The 14,175-nt window shown below is 36.0% G+C and overlaps 1 protein-coding gene across 1 annotated transcript in view; it reads left to right on the top strand.

Annotated features, from left to right (window-relative positions):
- Nucleotides 1-13,352, top strand: part of LOC140803366 (uncharacterized) — a 91,726-nt gene extending 78,374 nt beyond the window's left edge. Inside the window, exons 7-9 of the mRNA XM_073159227.1 lie at nucleotides 12,155-12,288; nucleotides 12,764-13,022; nucleotides 13,115-13,352. Coding sequence (XP_073015328.1) covers nucleotides 12,155-12,288; nucleotides 12,764-13,022; nucleotides 13,115-13,216 — 495 coding nt within the window. The 3' untranslated portion in view covers nucleotides 13,217-13,352. The remainder of the gene's footprint in view (nucleotides 1-12,154; nucleotides 12,289-12,763; nucleotides 13,023-13,114) is intronic.
- Nucleotides 13,353-14,175: the final 823 nt, after the last annotated feature.

Genomic DNA, 14,175 nt, shown 5'->3' with positions numbered 1-14,175 from the left:
GGAAGATTATTTTGTCAGAGAAAGTTGTGCATAATTGTGTACTGATCTATGAGGATAATGTGGTATTTCTGAATTTGATTGTCCTCCCTATGCACGAATTTGATTGTATTGTTGGCATGGATATCTTGACAACAAATCGAGCTACTGTTGATTGTTGTCATGGAGTGGTTTGATTTTGACCGATTGATGGACCCAAGTGGAATTTTTATGGCAAGGGTTCCCAAGCCAAAATTCCATTGGTATCTTCCTTGGAAATGTCTCGATTGTTGACTAGCAGAGATGAGGGTTATCTTATCTACGCTATTGATATTTCGAAGAAGGAGTCTTCCTTGTCTGAGATTCCTGTTGCGAAAGAATTCCCGGATGTATTTACCGATGAGATTCCTGATTTTCCTCCTCATCGAGAAGTTGAGTTTAGTATTGATCTTGTGCCGGGGACTGCGCCTATTTCTAAAGCTCCTTATCACATGGCACCCCTAGAATTGAAAGAATTGAAAGAAAAATTACAGGATCTTCTCGATAAGGGATATATTCGACCGAGTGTATCACCTTGGGGAGCTCCAGTTTTATTTGTTCGAAAAAAAGATGGTACGATGCGAATGTGTATCGACTATAGGCAGTTGAATTGGGCTACTGTGAAAAACAAATACCCACTTCCGCGTATAGATGATTTGTTTGATCAGCTTCAAGGTACTTCTGTATACTCGAAGATTGATCTTCGTTCTGGGTATCATCAAGTACGAGTTCGAGACGAAGATGTGCCCAAAATTGCTTTTCGTACGAGGTATGGCCATTATGAATTCCTGGTTATGCCTTTTGGTCTTACGAATGCTCCTGCTATTTTTATGGATTTAATGAATCGGGTCTTTCGAGATTATCTAGACCGATTCGTTATTGTATTTATCGATGATATTCTTGTTTATTCGAAATCGAAAAAGGAGCATGCTGAACATTTGAGATTAGTACTTCAAACTCTTCGTACTAGTCACTTATATGCCAAATTGTCCAAATGTGAATTCTGGATGGACAAGGTTGTATTTTTGGGCCACGTCATTTCGAGACATGGTATATCTGTTGATCCCGCGAAGGTCGAAGCTGTATTGAATTGGCCGAGACCTACAAATGTTCCTGAGATTCGTAGCTTCATGGGTTTAGCTGGTTATTATCGTCGTTTTATTGAAGGATTTTCGAAGATAGCTAAACCTATCACTCAATTGACACAGAAGAATCAGCGATTCATTTGGTCAGATGAATGTGAAGCTAGTTTTCTTGAATTGAAGACGAGATTAACCACAACACCTGTGCTTACTATTCCCTCAGGTACCAGAGGATTTGTGGTTTGTACAGATGCGTCTGGTAAAGGTTTGGGCTGTGTTCCGATGCAACATGGCAAAGTGGTTGCTTATGCATCTCGTCAATTGAAATCTCATGAAACACGTTATCCTGTTCATGATCTCGAATTGGCTGCCATTGTGTTTGCTTTGAAGATTTGGCGCCATTATTTGTACGGAGAAAAGTTTGTTATCTATTCGGACCATAAGAGTCTGAAATATTTCTTTTCTCAATCTGATTTGAATATGAGGCAGCGCAGGTGGATGGATCTCCTGAAGGATTTTGATTGTGAGATTCAATATCACCCTGGATCGGTGAATGTTACTGCGAATGCCCTGAGCCGTAAAGTTCATGATTCTGTGTTAGCTTCTGTCAATGTCGCCAAAGTACACGAGGATATTTGTACTTCTGGTTGGACTTTTCACTCGAATTGGAATTATGTCACTGTCTCAGCATTACAAATTGAGCCGAATTTGATATCAAAAATTCGAAAGGCCCAACGAAGCGATGCTCAGATCCAAAAGACGAAAGAACTTGTATCTGCTGGACATCAGTCTGGATTTCAAATTTCTTCTGATGGTTCTTTACGACTTAATGGTCGGCTGATAGTTCCTGACGACTCTGATTTGAAATCTGCCCTTCTTCGAGAAGCACATTGTAGCAAATACAGTATTCACCCTGGAGGTCAAAAGATGTATTTGACACTGAGACCTCAATTCTGGTGGAGACGTATGAAGAAGGTTATTGCCAAGTTTATTTCTAAATGTCTTATCTGCCAGCAAGTGAAAGCCGAGAGAATGAAACCGGGAGGATTGCTCTATAGTCTTGAAATCCAGAAATGGAATTGGGAACATATTGCTATGGATTTCGTGACTCATTTACCTCGTTCTCCCAAGGGCTGTGATGCTATTTGGGTTATTATTGATCGGCTTTCGAAAATTGCGCATTTTATTCCGTATGAGCGGACTTATCCTTATAAGAGAATGGCCCGTTTATACATTGAGAATGTTGTGAGACTGCACGGTGTGCCAGTCTCGATTGTATCTGATCGTGATCCCAGATTTGCTTCTAAATTCTGGGGTAGTTTTCAAGAAGCGATGGGTACGCGTTTGGCTATGAGTACTGCTTACCATCCTCAAACTGATGGCCAAACTGAGCGTACGATTCAGACTTTAGAGGATATGTTGCGTGCAATTGTGATGGACTTCAGAATGGGATGGCAAAATGCCTTACCATTGGTTGAATTTTCGTATAATAATAGCTTTCAGACGAGTATCGGTATGGCACCGTTTGAAGCTCTATATGGGAGACGATGTAGATCACCGTTATTCTGGGATGAGATTGGTGAAAAACAATTGATTGGACCTGAAATGATACAGGAAATGAACGATAAGGTTCATTTAATTCGGCAGCGGATGAAAGCTGCTCAGGATCGTCAAACGAGTTATGCGAATAAACGAAGACGACCCTTGGAATTCCAGAAAGGTGATAGAGTGTTTTTGAAAATATCTCCCTTTAGAGGCACTGTTCGATTCGGCATGCGAGGGAAGTTATCTCCTCGATATGTTGGTCCATACGAGATTCTTGATCAAGTTGGTGATCTTGCGTATCGATTGGCATTGCCACCAGCTCTATCTGCTATTCATGATGTATTTCATGTTTTTATGTTGAGGAAATATGAACCTGATCCATCACATGTGCTTGCGCCTGACGAGGTTGAACTTGATCCTTCTCTTTCCTATGTTGAACAACCTGTTCGCATTATGGATCGAAAGGAAAAGATACTAAGAAATAAATCGATTCCTCTAGTTCGAGTGCAATGGACAAGACATGGTGTTGAAGAATCGACATGGGAATTGGCGAGCAAAATGCGAGAATCGTATCCGCATTTATTTGATGCTAGTCCATCTGTTCCATTGTATTCGATGTATCCTGATCCTTATTCTGATTTTAGTTTTGATATGTACTATAACTGATGACATATGTATGTTTACCAATGTTATGTATATAGAGATGTTTGAGATTTCGAGGACGAAATCTTTAAGTGGGGGAGAAATGTAAGGACCGTGTACCGTATTATCGTAAATCCTGTGTAGATTATCGATAATCTAGGAAATTGTCATGTAATTATGTATTTGATGTATATCATGACAATGAATTGAGAAAATAAATATTGTATATGAATTGACGTTGTAAGAGCTCGATTGGAAAGGTCGGACGCCAATATAGTACAAAAATCAAATAACTGTACAGAACATGTGGCGCCCGAGTGGTAGAAGATTACCGCCCGAGCGCCAGGGTAAGTGACATTTATGTTCGGGCAGAACATGCCGCGCCCGAGCGGTAACTTTTGACCGCCCGAGCGCGCTACAAGCAAAGTTCTGGGGCAGAGTGTCTCGCGCTCGGGTGCGAGAATTCTACCGCCCGAGCGCGAGGAAGATGAGGATAAGAATAAGCTTTTTTCTTCTTCTTCCTTCATTTCTATTTTCGAGGATTTGAGAGAGGATACGAGATTTCAAAATTCCTTCGTCCAAATCGACTTCGAAACGCTGTCTAAACGCGAAACAAATTATATATTTGTGATCGTCGCGTTGAGGGCTTCTGACTGAGGTAATTTTCTTCTAGTTCCAGCAGCTCGAAATATCACAGTGCTGAAATAGCATGTATTTGAAGTTAAATTTCTGATATGTAGTAGAATAACCGACAATAAACTCGTATTCGAAGTCGGAATTGAATTATGATATGATTATGATTTGATATGAATTTTTGAAGTTTCAAATGATATTTGAAACTCATATTAATGATTTTGGAGTATGTTATTGATTGGAATGAGTATGTTATTGATATAGATAAAGTATTATACCGATATCTTCAAGCTACATCAATTGGAAACAAAGAATTGAGGTATGTTGCGACCGGATAACATACGACATGTATCTGTATTATATGATATATGATTGGATTGGAATACGTGTCTATATGTCTATTTGTTGATTTGATGTGGCATACATGACATTATGATTTGAATATCGATGTATAAAATAAATGTTTTGTTAACACACGTCATTTTATACATACATCGATACATGGCATGCACATTGAGCTATGATCCTTGGATACCCTAATATAATTGGATTGGATTCCGGGGTTTGTGAACACAATCGCTATGCCGGTATTATATGACCCGTAAAGCATAGACAATTGTGGCCCCATATGATTGGATATGAGATGTGGGATTTGATGGCGCTTCGTCGACGCTATCATACGTGTATTCCCATATCGGCCGGTGTGCCAGCTCGAGCATTGATTTGATTTGATAGTGATTCGATTGATTCTGACATGTGCTCAGTGGATGGGCATTTGACCTGATACCTCCACGACATACATGCATTGCATACCATATATCATTGTTTAGATATCTGTGGTATATATGATTGGTTGTTCCATACGGAGCTTTGCTCACCCCCAAAGGGGGCTGTTGTTGTCTTTATGTGTGGACAATGGCAGGTACTCCAGAATATCAGGAGACCGGAGAGTGTACTTCTGGTGGGAGCCACAGCTTGGGTTGAGGTTTATGTTTATGTCTTGTTCCCAGTATATATGTATATGTATCTACATACCGGGGCATGTCCCGAGGATATGAGATGTTTGTATGTGATTGGTTGTGATTATGTGTGGGCATGATTATGACGTGAGATGATATACTATTTTTAGTATTCAAATAAACTTACTTGGGCTCATTGTAAAGAAAATTTAAACTGGGTTTCCGCTGTGATTAATTAACCCTAATCAGATTGTATTGTAATAACGATTAGGAGCTAAGGGCCCCACAGATAATGTCTTCAACATAAATGAATATATGATGAACTATCATTATCGACTCAATTATGTATGTAACGTCAACAAAATTAAATATATCATAAATATTATTGTTAATTATTATTTGAATAAGAAGATTGTTGTTTTTAATCATGTCATGATTATCAAAATGTTTTCCAGTAAATAGATAAAGATTAAGTATTTAGAATTCATCATAGCGATGCTCAATTGGCAACACTAGTGTACCATAATCTCGTGGGTAGGCGATACCTAGTCGTGATTTATGATGTATGAGATGTCAAGGCCTGGGATTACCTGAAGATGATATTTCCAGACGATAGTAGTGGAAGTCGGATATTGATGACTACGAGGCTATCTAATGTTGCTGTTTGTGCAGGATCTTCTAATATGCCTATTAACCAAATCAAAATTTTGAATTAAGAGCAGAGGGAAAGATTATTGGAGGTATCTTGTCCTCTCGAGTTGGTGGAAATAGGAAAGAAAATTTCAAGAGGTTGTGGGGGACTTCCATCCACATTATTGCGGTTGTGGAGCTGCTCTTATCTACAGGAAACACAAAACGAGAATTGTGGGGAAATGTTTGGAAAAAAAATAGTTCAACAAAACCAACAATTGTGCTGCAATGATCAAAGATATTGTGAGTTATGATGGTGTTTGGGCTAAAATTGTGAGCAATTTAATTTTCTAAGCCCATCAATTTATATTAACAAAAAATTAGACCAAATCCATCAATTTAAATTGTTTAAAATAGATCATGCACCACCAAAGCAGGAGAAGATCGTGGGAATAAACATGAGAAGATCAAAAGTCGTGGGAAGAGTATGGAAATCATCCGGCAGTTTGTAAAAAAAAAAGAATTCATCAATAGAAAGAAGAGTCATCTGTCAACAATGCTCCAGTAGCAAATCTACAAATTTTATTATTTCAATTCAAGTATTTTAATTTTTTTTCCTATATTTAAGCATGATTACGTCTTTTTCATTCCAGATTTCAGTAAGTTTTGTAGTAATTTTCATATTTGAGAATTCCTAATGATTTATTAAAAAAATCATGTGGAGAATTTGTTTTCTTCAATTTTCAGTGACGTTTACATCACTGTTCTCTATTTTGATGCATTTGATGTATAATAGTTTAGGAGAATAGAAATATCTATCGAATTTAAAATTCATTTTGTTTGATTTGTAGAAGTTAGATTTTTACACTTTTCTACACAAATTGGTGCATTTAGCACCTGAAAACCATGAATCTACAAATATTTGTGCTAACAATATTGGCACGCCCAGTAGGACTGGAGCCAGATACGAGAAAATGCTGACAAGGGAATTGAAGAGTCTCAATCCAACGCAGATGAACCTCTGATATGAGGAAGTTGAACCAGATATATCTGTTTAACACATGGTTAAACAAATTGAATGCCAACAACATGGCCATTTTGTGTTTAAAAAACTTAAGAGCCTCAAAGGAATGCACTAGGAAATAATGCACTAGATGTGGAAAAATTCTCAGAGCTTTTGGCCGATAAAATCCAGGCTTATGTGAAAGCAGTTTTGAGTCAAACAATTAAATATGTGAAGTCAAGTCAAGAGAATAATCAACCCAAGAAGGTAGAACAAGGTTCAGGGAGTTTCAAGACAGGTGACATTCATAGTCCAATCTCAACACTCTATTAGTGATAAAGAGTGCACACCACCACAAAGAATAGAAGAGGTTTCTGTCATGAGGAATCGATCAAGTGTACGTGCAATTGGAAATAAATATCAACCAGTAAACCAAGTTGTGACTTATTAAATCCATCAACCTTGATCATACAAGAAGTAGATGCTCGGGGGCAAGCATCCAAAGATGAGTCAAAAGACAAAAGTTGCTGTTAGTATAATGTCATTAAAGTTTTTTGTACTTTTAAAAATATTTTGCCAGGGAGCAACCAACCTAAGGGTCCTGGAGTTCCAACGCAGGTGATCTTCTTCCCTAGAGACAGTACTACCTAACCACAAAGAAATATTGCCAGATAGGGGGATGCAACTTTTGGTAAAGAGAATCTGTTAGATGCTCGAAGGAAAATGCAAAACAATCGGTGAACCATGAGCGTATGGTGATTAATCCCCCATACCAGCCTGGACGGTTTGAAGATGAGACCATGTATGAGTTCTAAGGAGTAAATGTTGGTACAAACGCTCGAGGGGACAACCATCCGAGGAGGAGTTGGAAGACAAAGATCACTGTAAATCTCATGATTTATTTAATCATCCTACTAAAGTGTGTCGTGTTTCTATAGATATTTTGCAAGGAAAAATAAAAAAGCAAATACTCAATTTTCCCGAAAAGATGGTCACCGATGAAGATTTGTTTCCCCAAGTGACCTCTATGAATTTGAATATCACAAATTTATGTGCATTGCTAAATGAAAATAGGAAAGGAAAACATGTGACTCAAAATATGAAGATAAAGAAATATAGGATTCCAAGGAAAGGTTTTCTAGGCAAAATAGATATCTCAATATGCTGATGATGTGAAGAAACATGTGTACTGTCATAATATAAGATTCTATTAAGAGAGTCACTCTAGAGATGTGAGGGAGTTCACATCTTTCGGGCCAAGAAACCAAAACTTCTCTAAAAGAATTGTGACTTCGGTGTCAAATAATCATTTGCACTTAGGGATATTATCATACCAAGGGATAAGAAGTTGCATAAACATGAGAGATTCATCATATTTTGAATCAAAGAGACAAAAATATACGAGAATATTTAGCAATGGGGGAGTCCATAGTTTTCAGGTCGATTATTAGTTTTTACAATTATGATATGACCTCGTTTAAACATGATCATTTTAAATTGCATAACGATCTTTCCTTATTTTTTTTTTATCATTATGATATTACTTCAATTGAATTTAAATCGATTTAAATACGAAAACAATATACAAATACGCAACGTTTACATCAATAATTTTAATAAATCCTCGTGACCCTAGGCAAGTGCCAAGTTGGGGATCATTTCCATTAAATTTTATTCAAGCATCATTTATAAGCACAATCTTATAATTTTAATACCCAGAAATATAAAGTCTGACAAATGAAATTTTTCTGAATTAATAAATTATAAATTCTATTTTTGTTTATATATTAATCCCAAGATATTTAATTGATGAATTAATTAAATATATATATGCTAAACTTATTACCAACATAATAAATGAAATCTAAAATTTAATATTTTATATATATTGGATTTAATTTTTAAAAATTTTCTATTTCCTAAAAAATATTATATTTACAAGTATAATTATAATTGTTTTAAATTAGTTCAATATTTAAATAATTGAACTTGTACGTTGTTCTATACAGATTGTACATTCAATCTAAAAATCCTGGAGTCAAGTCTACCTTCACACAACTCTCCGCTTCTTTCTACAGAGAAAAACAGATGGAATACAATCCGCCGGGAAGCCCCACGCCGGTCTCCGCCGCATCCGGCGATGTGGCTGTGGCGGAAGTCAGTGTGATTGAATGCGACGGAAGGTGTTACTTACACCGATGGCCGTGGCGGCACCGGTCTTCATGACACTGTCGATGGACGGGGGTATTTTATAGTACGTGTTTTGTATATATGGAATATTTTCCGTCGAAGTTTATCTTTTTTTTTTTGCATTATTCAGTGTGTTTACTGTGTATTTTAGAATCGATTCTTGAATAAGCTCTGCCAATTTTTCCTTCTCCGGTTGATGTCAGGTGTAAAAGATTATTATGTATTTTTCGCGGATGTAACACAATTTAGTTTCAAATTGGAATGTACTAAATGCAAGTTAATTTCTTTCACTCTATCCCTTCGGGAACGAATTTTGATGTTGGATTTCTGCTCATAGAGCTCATGGTTCACCGAATGCCGCAATATCGGACGAAATGTGAATGGCCATTGTTCCACAGTTTCATTCTTGTCGGAAACTTAGGATGAAATTAAGTGGAAAGAAGAAAGAAACATATGAAAAAATAAGGAGATGAAAAATAATTAAATGTAAGAAAAAGATTGAAAATGATTAATAGAAAAGAGTTTGAAAAGGTAAAGGATTTATATCCTCGAAAGATAGAGATCATGATAATATGTCTTATCAGAAATGGTATTAAATACGATAAACTTGATTGTTGATTTTTCGATAACTTTAATAGTTTCACCGAATGCCGCAATATCGGACGAAATGGGAATGGCCATTGTTCCACAGTTTCATTCTTGTCGGAAACTTAGGATGAAATTAAGTGGAAAGAAGAAAGAAAAAATGAAAAAATAAGGAGATGAAAAATAATTAAATGTAAGAAAAAGATTGAAAATGATTAATAGAAAAGAGTTTGAAAAGGTAAAGGATTTATATCCTCGAAAGATAGAGATCATGATAATACGTCTTATCAGAAATGGTATTAAATACGATAAACTTGATTGTTGATTTTTCGATAACTTTAATAGTTTCTAAGTTCCTCTTCATTGTGTCCTCAAGCTGACCAAAAGGACTCTTCCTCCAAGCTATGATAGGGCTCATTCATTCAATTTGAAAGATGGTTCTTTTTAGTTGATTTGTATATTATCGTAGTTGACCCTGCTGCTAAATTTCAGATGACTAGAGAACTCTTTTTTGACTTAATTAATGAAAGCTCATATGCATCTCCTAAGCACATGGAAACATAATTTTTACATGTAAATTTTCTAAAAATCATGTTTTGCCTCCCTAGTTCTTTTGATTTGTCCCCATCTTATTGGCTCACCCTCCCTTTGCTCGAAATCCTTGGTCCACTCCTGCCTATACAGTATACCCTTTGACAAAGTGCTGATTTTGCAGAGTTATAGGTTCTATCAACTTTGTTGCTAAGAATTTGGCAATCTCGAAGCATGTCAAGTACGAAAATAAGTAGATCGAACAAATCTGCATGCACATTGACAAAAAGTAATTGTCTATATTTTTCGGGGAGCTAATTGTAAATGTCAACTTTGAATTTTAATGAATAATATTCAATCTAATGTGGATTTTTTTTTTCAAACCATGATAAAACAGATTTGAACAATAAAGCAACAATAACTGTAACATTGTTTCCTAGACTCAATCAAGGTTCACAAAATCCTAGGTGTTCTCGTAATCTTATTTACTATAAATCCTAGTGCAATCCAATTTGTATTTACCAGAAAACCAAGCAGCTTTAATATGCAACTATCCAGTTATATGTGTCCGAATTCAGAGAAAATTATGACGAACCCCGTTTTTCAGTAAGACTTGAGATAAAGCCAAATTTTCCAGTCCTTCCTTGTCTGATCCCTTCTGTCACTTTTTCAAATTTTCTAACCCTAAATACATTTTGACAATTATAAAACAACAATAATTGTAACAGTATTTCCTTAACTCAATCAAGGTTCACAAAATTTAAATGTTCTTGCAATCTTATCACAAATTCTAATGCATCAAATCTGTAATTAGGAGCCAAGCATTAAATGAAATTTTCCTGTTATATGTGTCCAAATTCATTGAAATCCATAGCTAATCTTGGTTGCAATTCTAACTAAATAACCAGGGCTTCCAAATTTTCCAGTCCCTTTATTCAGATCCCTCAGTCAGTTTATGTATCTCTTCCCAGAATTAGACATTTTTGCTGCCCTTTGATTTTCAGAAAACACAAAAAATCAGTTCTTGTTCTCCACTACTCTGCAACTCTATTTATCTGTGTGCTAAAAGCAACAATGGAAAGAGGCAATTTTGTATGTATTTCTGTTATTTTCTGTGTGCACATCCTCATTGTTTGACCACTATTTAAATCTATAAATAACTACATTCAACCTTTTATGGATATAATTGAATGTATGTCAACTTATTCTGGGAATCTAGGGTTTTGGTTGGGTCAATTCATTTGCTGATTTTTATGTGTATTATATATATGCCTATCTTTTCTGTGTAAGGTTCCTTCATATCATTACACAGGGTGTTTCTCATTTGAGTTTTGAGAAAGCTTTTATCATTCTTTTGGTCTCTTTCACTCAAGTGTCATTTTGAATAACCATACAGGTTGATTTAATCTATTTTTGTATTGTTTTTGTTTGAAACAATCATTGGGTTTATTCTTAAGTATTGGTTTTTTTTTTGTGGGTTCTCCCCAATTATTTTGTGTTACTCACTGATATAAAGATACATTTGAATATTTGATGTTCTGAAGCATTGACTAGTAGTCATAAACCTTTTCCTTTCTTTTTGGCTTTCGAAGTTGCAAAAGTAGGTGACTATAGTTTTGGGCTTCCAGGAACAAAACTTTGTTAAAAAAGTGTTTTCACAAATCTGGATTTTCATGTATTCTGGTATTAGTGATGAATGTTATCTGTCCTTTTTTTGATTGATTTGATTGGATAAAATGGTGATGAAAGTTTCTGTTTTGCTTAGATTTAGCAGTTGATGAGAATTAGACCTGGTTAGGATTTTCGCGCCAGTTCTGTTTGCATATTTCAAAAGTTGGGTAACTTTTTCGTAATCTGACGTGGTCTGGCTTGGAGCTTAAATATTTTGCTAATTTAGTTTTCCGTTGGTTGGTTTATTGTTGTTGCCTTATTATATATATGCTGTGGTGATGTTTCCGTACGATTCATTGAATGTCATTTGCTGGAGATGAACTTACATGATGAATTAAATCTCAATTTTCAAAGACATAAAAGGAAATGAAATCCCATTTAGCTAGGGTGCATCGAATTTGTCGTTATGTTACTTTTTGAAACATAAGTCTTTCTTTCATGTCTTTCGTCGCATATCTTAGCCCTTAGGTCATGATTTTTTGTCCCCATATTTTTTGTGATTACTCCTTTTATCTATTTCCCTTTTCTAGAAGCTGGCTATCAAGATTATTGGTTGTCGCATTTGTGATCATATTTTTTTAGGGATCTTAAGATTGACATTGTTCTGTTGACATTTTTCATCCAATGATTTACATGAGTTCCCTTGATCTCTTTACCAACTTATGCAGCCAGGGACTCCTACAAAGGCCGGCAGTTTTCCAGTTGATCCTACTATGAATCCCCCATATGATCTGACACCTGGAACCAGCACCGAGATCAATCTCAATCACCCAGGCGCCTCTGCAAACATGACTGATTCATGGTACTGCCATGCTTAAAAATATCCCATTTATTAATTATTTCTTCGTGGGTTATACTCAATTACTGCATATCACTAACAAATGATGAAATCCGTTTGATGATCTGAAACTTTTGACAATTTTTTCCCTTCTCCAAAATATATTGTTTTCTCTGATGAATATAATGTCTAAACCTTAAACTATAAACGCCTAATGAAAATGTATTCCTAGTGTGGTTTATCTTTGTGTTACTTCTAGCAAAATAGTGTTTTTTCCATTGCTTTTTCAACAGTCATCGAATGGCTGATTCCATCTGTTGATCTTCATAACCAATTTGAGTTTTCATTATCATTAATCTACATCGCGGGACTGTTTTTCTCTTGAATTATTTTACAGTTATTCAATTGTAGAAGTTGGCAATCTAGTTTATTGGTAATTCATACCATATTTTTTGCAAAGATAAGATTGACATTGCTGACTTCTCTTCCTCTGTTTTAGTGCAAGGGAGGATATGACCTCTCGTGATCCCCCAGGCCAATCTCAATCACCAACGACTCCAGCGGCTGCTGTTTTACATAATGTCTTGAGCCCTCATACTCGGTATCAAACACACGCCGGCATCATCTTAGGCCTTCCTGCACAACAGAAAAGATTCAAAACTAGCAAATCTCAGCCAATTTGTAAAAAACAGCAACCTAAAAATCTTGCTTCATCGAGTGAGATGACAGACAATCGCTCCCGCTCCCTGAAACCCGAGGTAAGATCTGCTACATTTTGGATGTCATGCCCTATATGCAGGATACTGTAATCCCATGTGAAAATTATGTTGCTAACAGAGTTCCTTTACAGAGTAACATTCCCGTGAGGCCCAAGGAGTTGACTCGGGATGAGACTCGCTGTATGCTGATGAACAAGGCCCGGACAGAAGTCATTCGATATCTCCGTGACTAGTTTTTGGCTTCTTGAACTCATGTTGTTTGCAGACTTTTTCCGCACCTGATTCTTCTTCTAATTTTTGTGCTCACCAAATGCGTGTTATCTTTTTAGTACTCTTTATGGTCTAATCGATACTTCTGTTCTTGAAGAATGACCTATGCCCAAACAGAATCAGCTTCTGTGGTTAAATCGATTTCATTTGCACCCTATCAATATTTAAGGAAATGGAAAAAAAATTGTATTGTTGAACTTTTTTATGGGAGTTGGGATACCTTTTTTTCTCTCATGAAATTTATGACTTCGAGTCATCGTTTAGATTATACAATTACAATGTACAAAAGAACTAAGATTTTTAATTAAGTTTTTAAATCACGAACAATTATAAATATTATATGATATCTATTTCACCTATGATTTAAAAAGAGAGATTCAATATTTTGCAAAGTTATTTAGTTTGTTGATACGAGGAAAAGTAGAGTTTTCCGAATTTAGCACTCAAACCTGTAGAAACTCTCATATATTATGAATAGGTCTCATAAACGGTCTCACGGATTTATTTTTGTAGGACTGATCCGATCCATACTTAAATTAAAAAACAATATTTTTAGCATATAATTTTATATTTTTTCATGAATTAGATTCTTAACCTCATCAACAGTGGATTGAGGGAGTTCTTCCTCATGATTGGGTATCTAAACCTCTTGCTTTTTTATTTTTGAGCGGCTTTATCTTCAAAGGCTAGCTTTTTCATTTCTTCAATTTCATATCGCAGACCAGCTTGACTTTCCTCTAATTCAAACCCAACAGAAATGCTTTCTTCTGTTTCAGCTTCTGTTAGCTCATTTTCTTGGCACTTCAACTTAACGTTCATTGACCAGCATAGTGCATCCATTTTAAGTTGACTAATTATGGATGCATCAACTTTGGCAGTTGGACTGTGGGCTACAAAAATAGCACGCCTTTGTTGAATAGGC

Source organism: Primulina eburnea, chromosome 10, assembly GCF_022965805.1.
Source record: "Primulina eburnea isolate SZY01 chromosome 10, ASM2296580v1, whole genome shotgun sequence".
Taxonomy (NCBI): Eukaryota; Viridiplantae; Streptophyta; class Magnoliopsida; order Lamiales; family Gesneriaceae; genus Primulina; species Primulina eburnea.
This window is presented reverse-complemented; position numbering and strand designations above follow the sequence as displayed.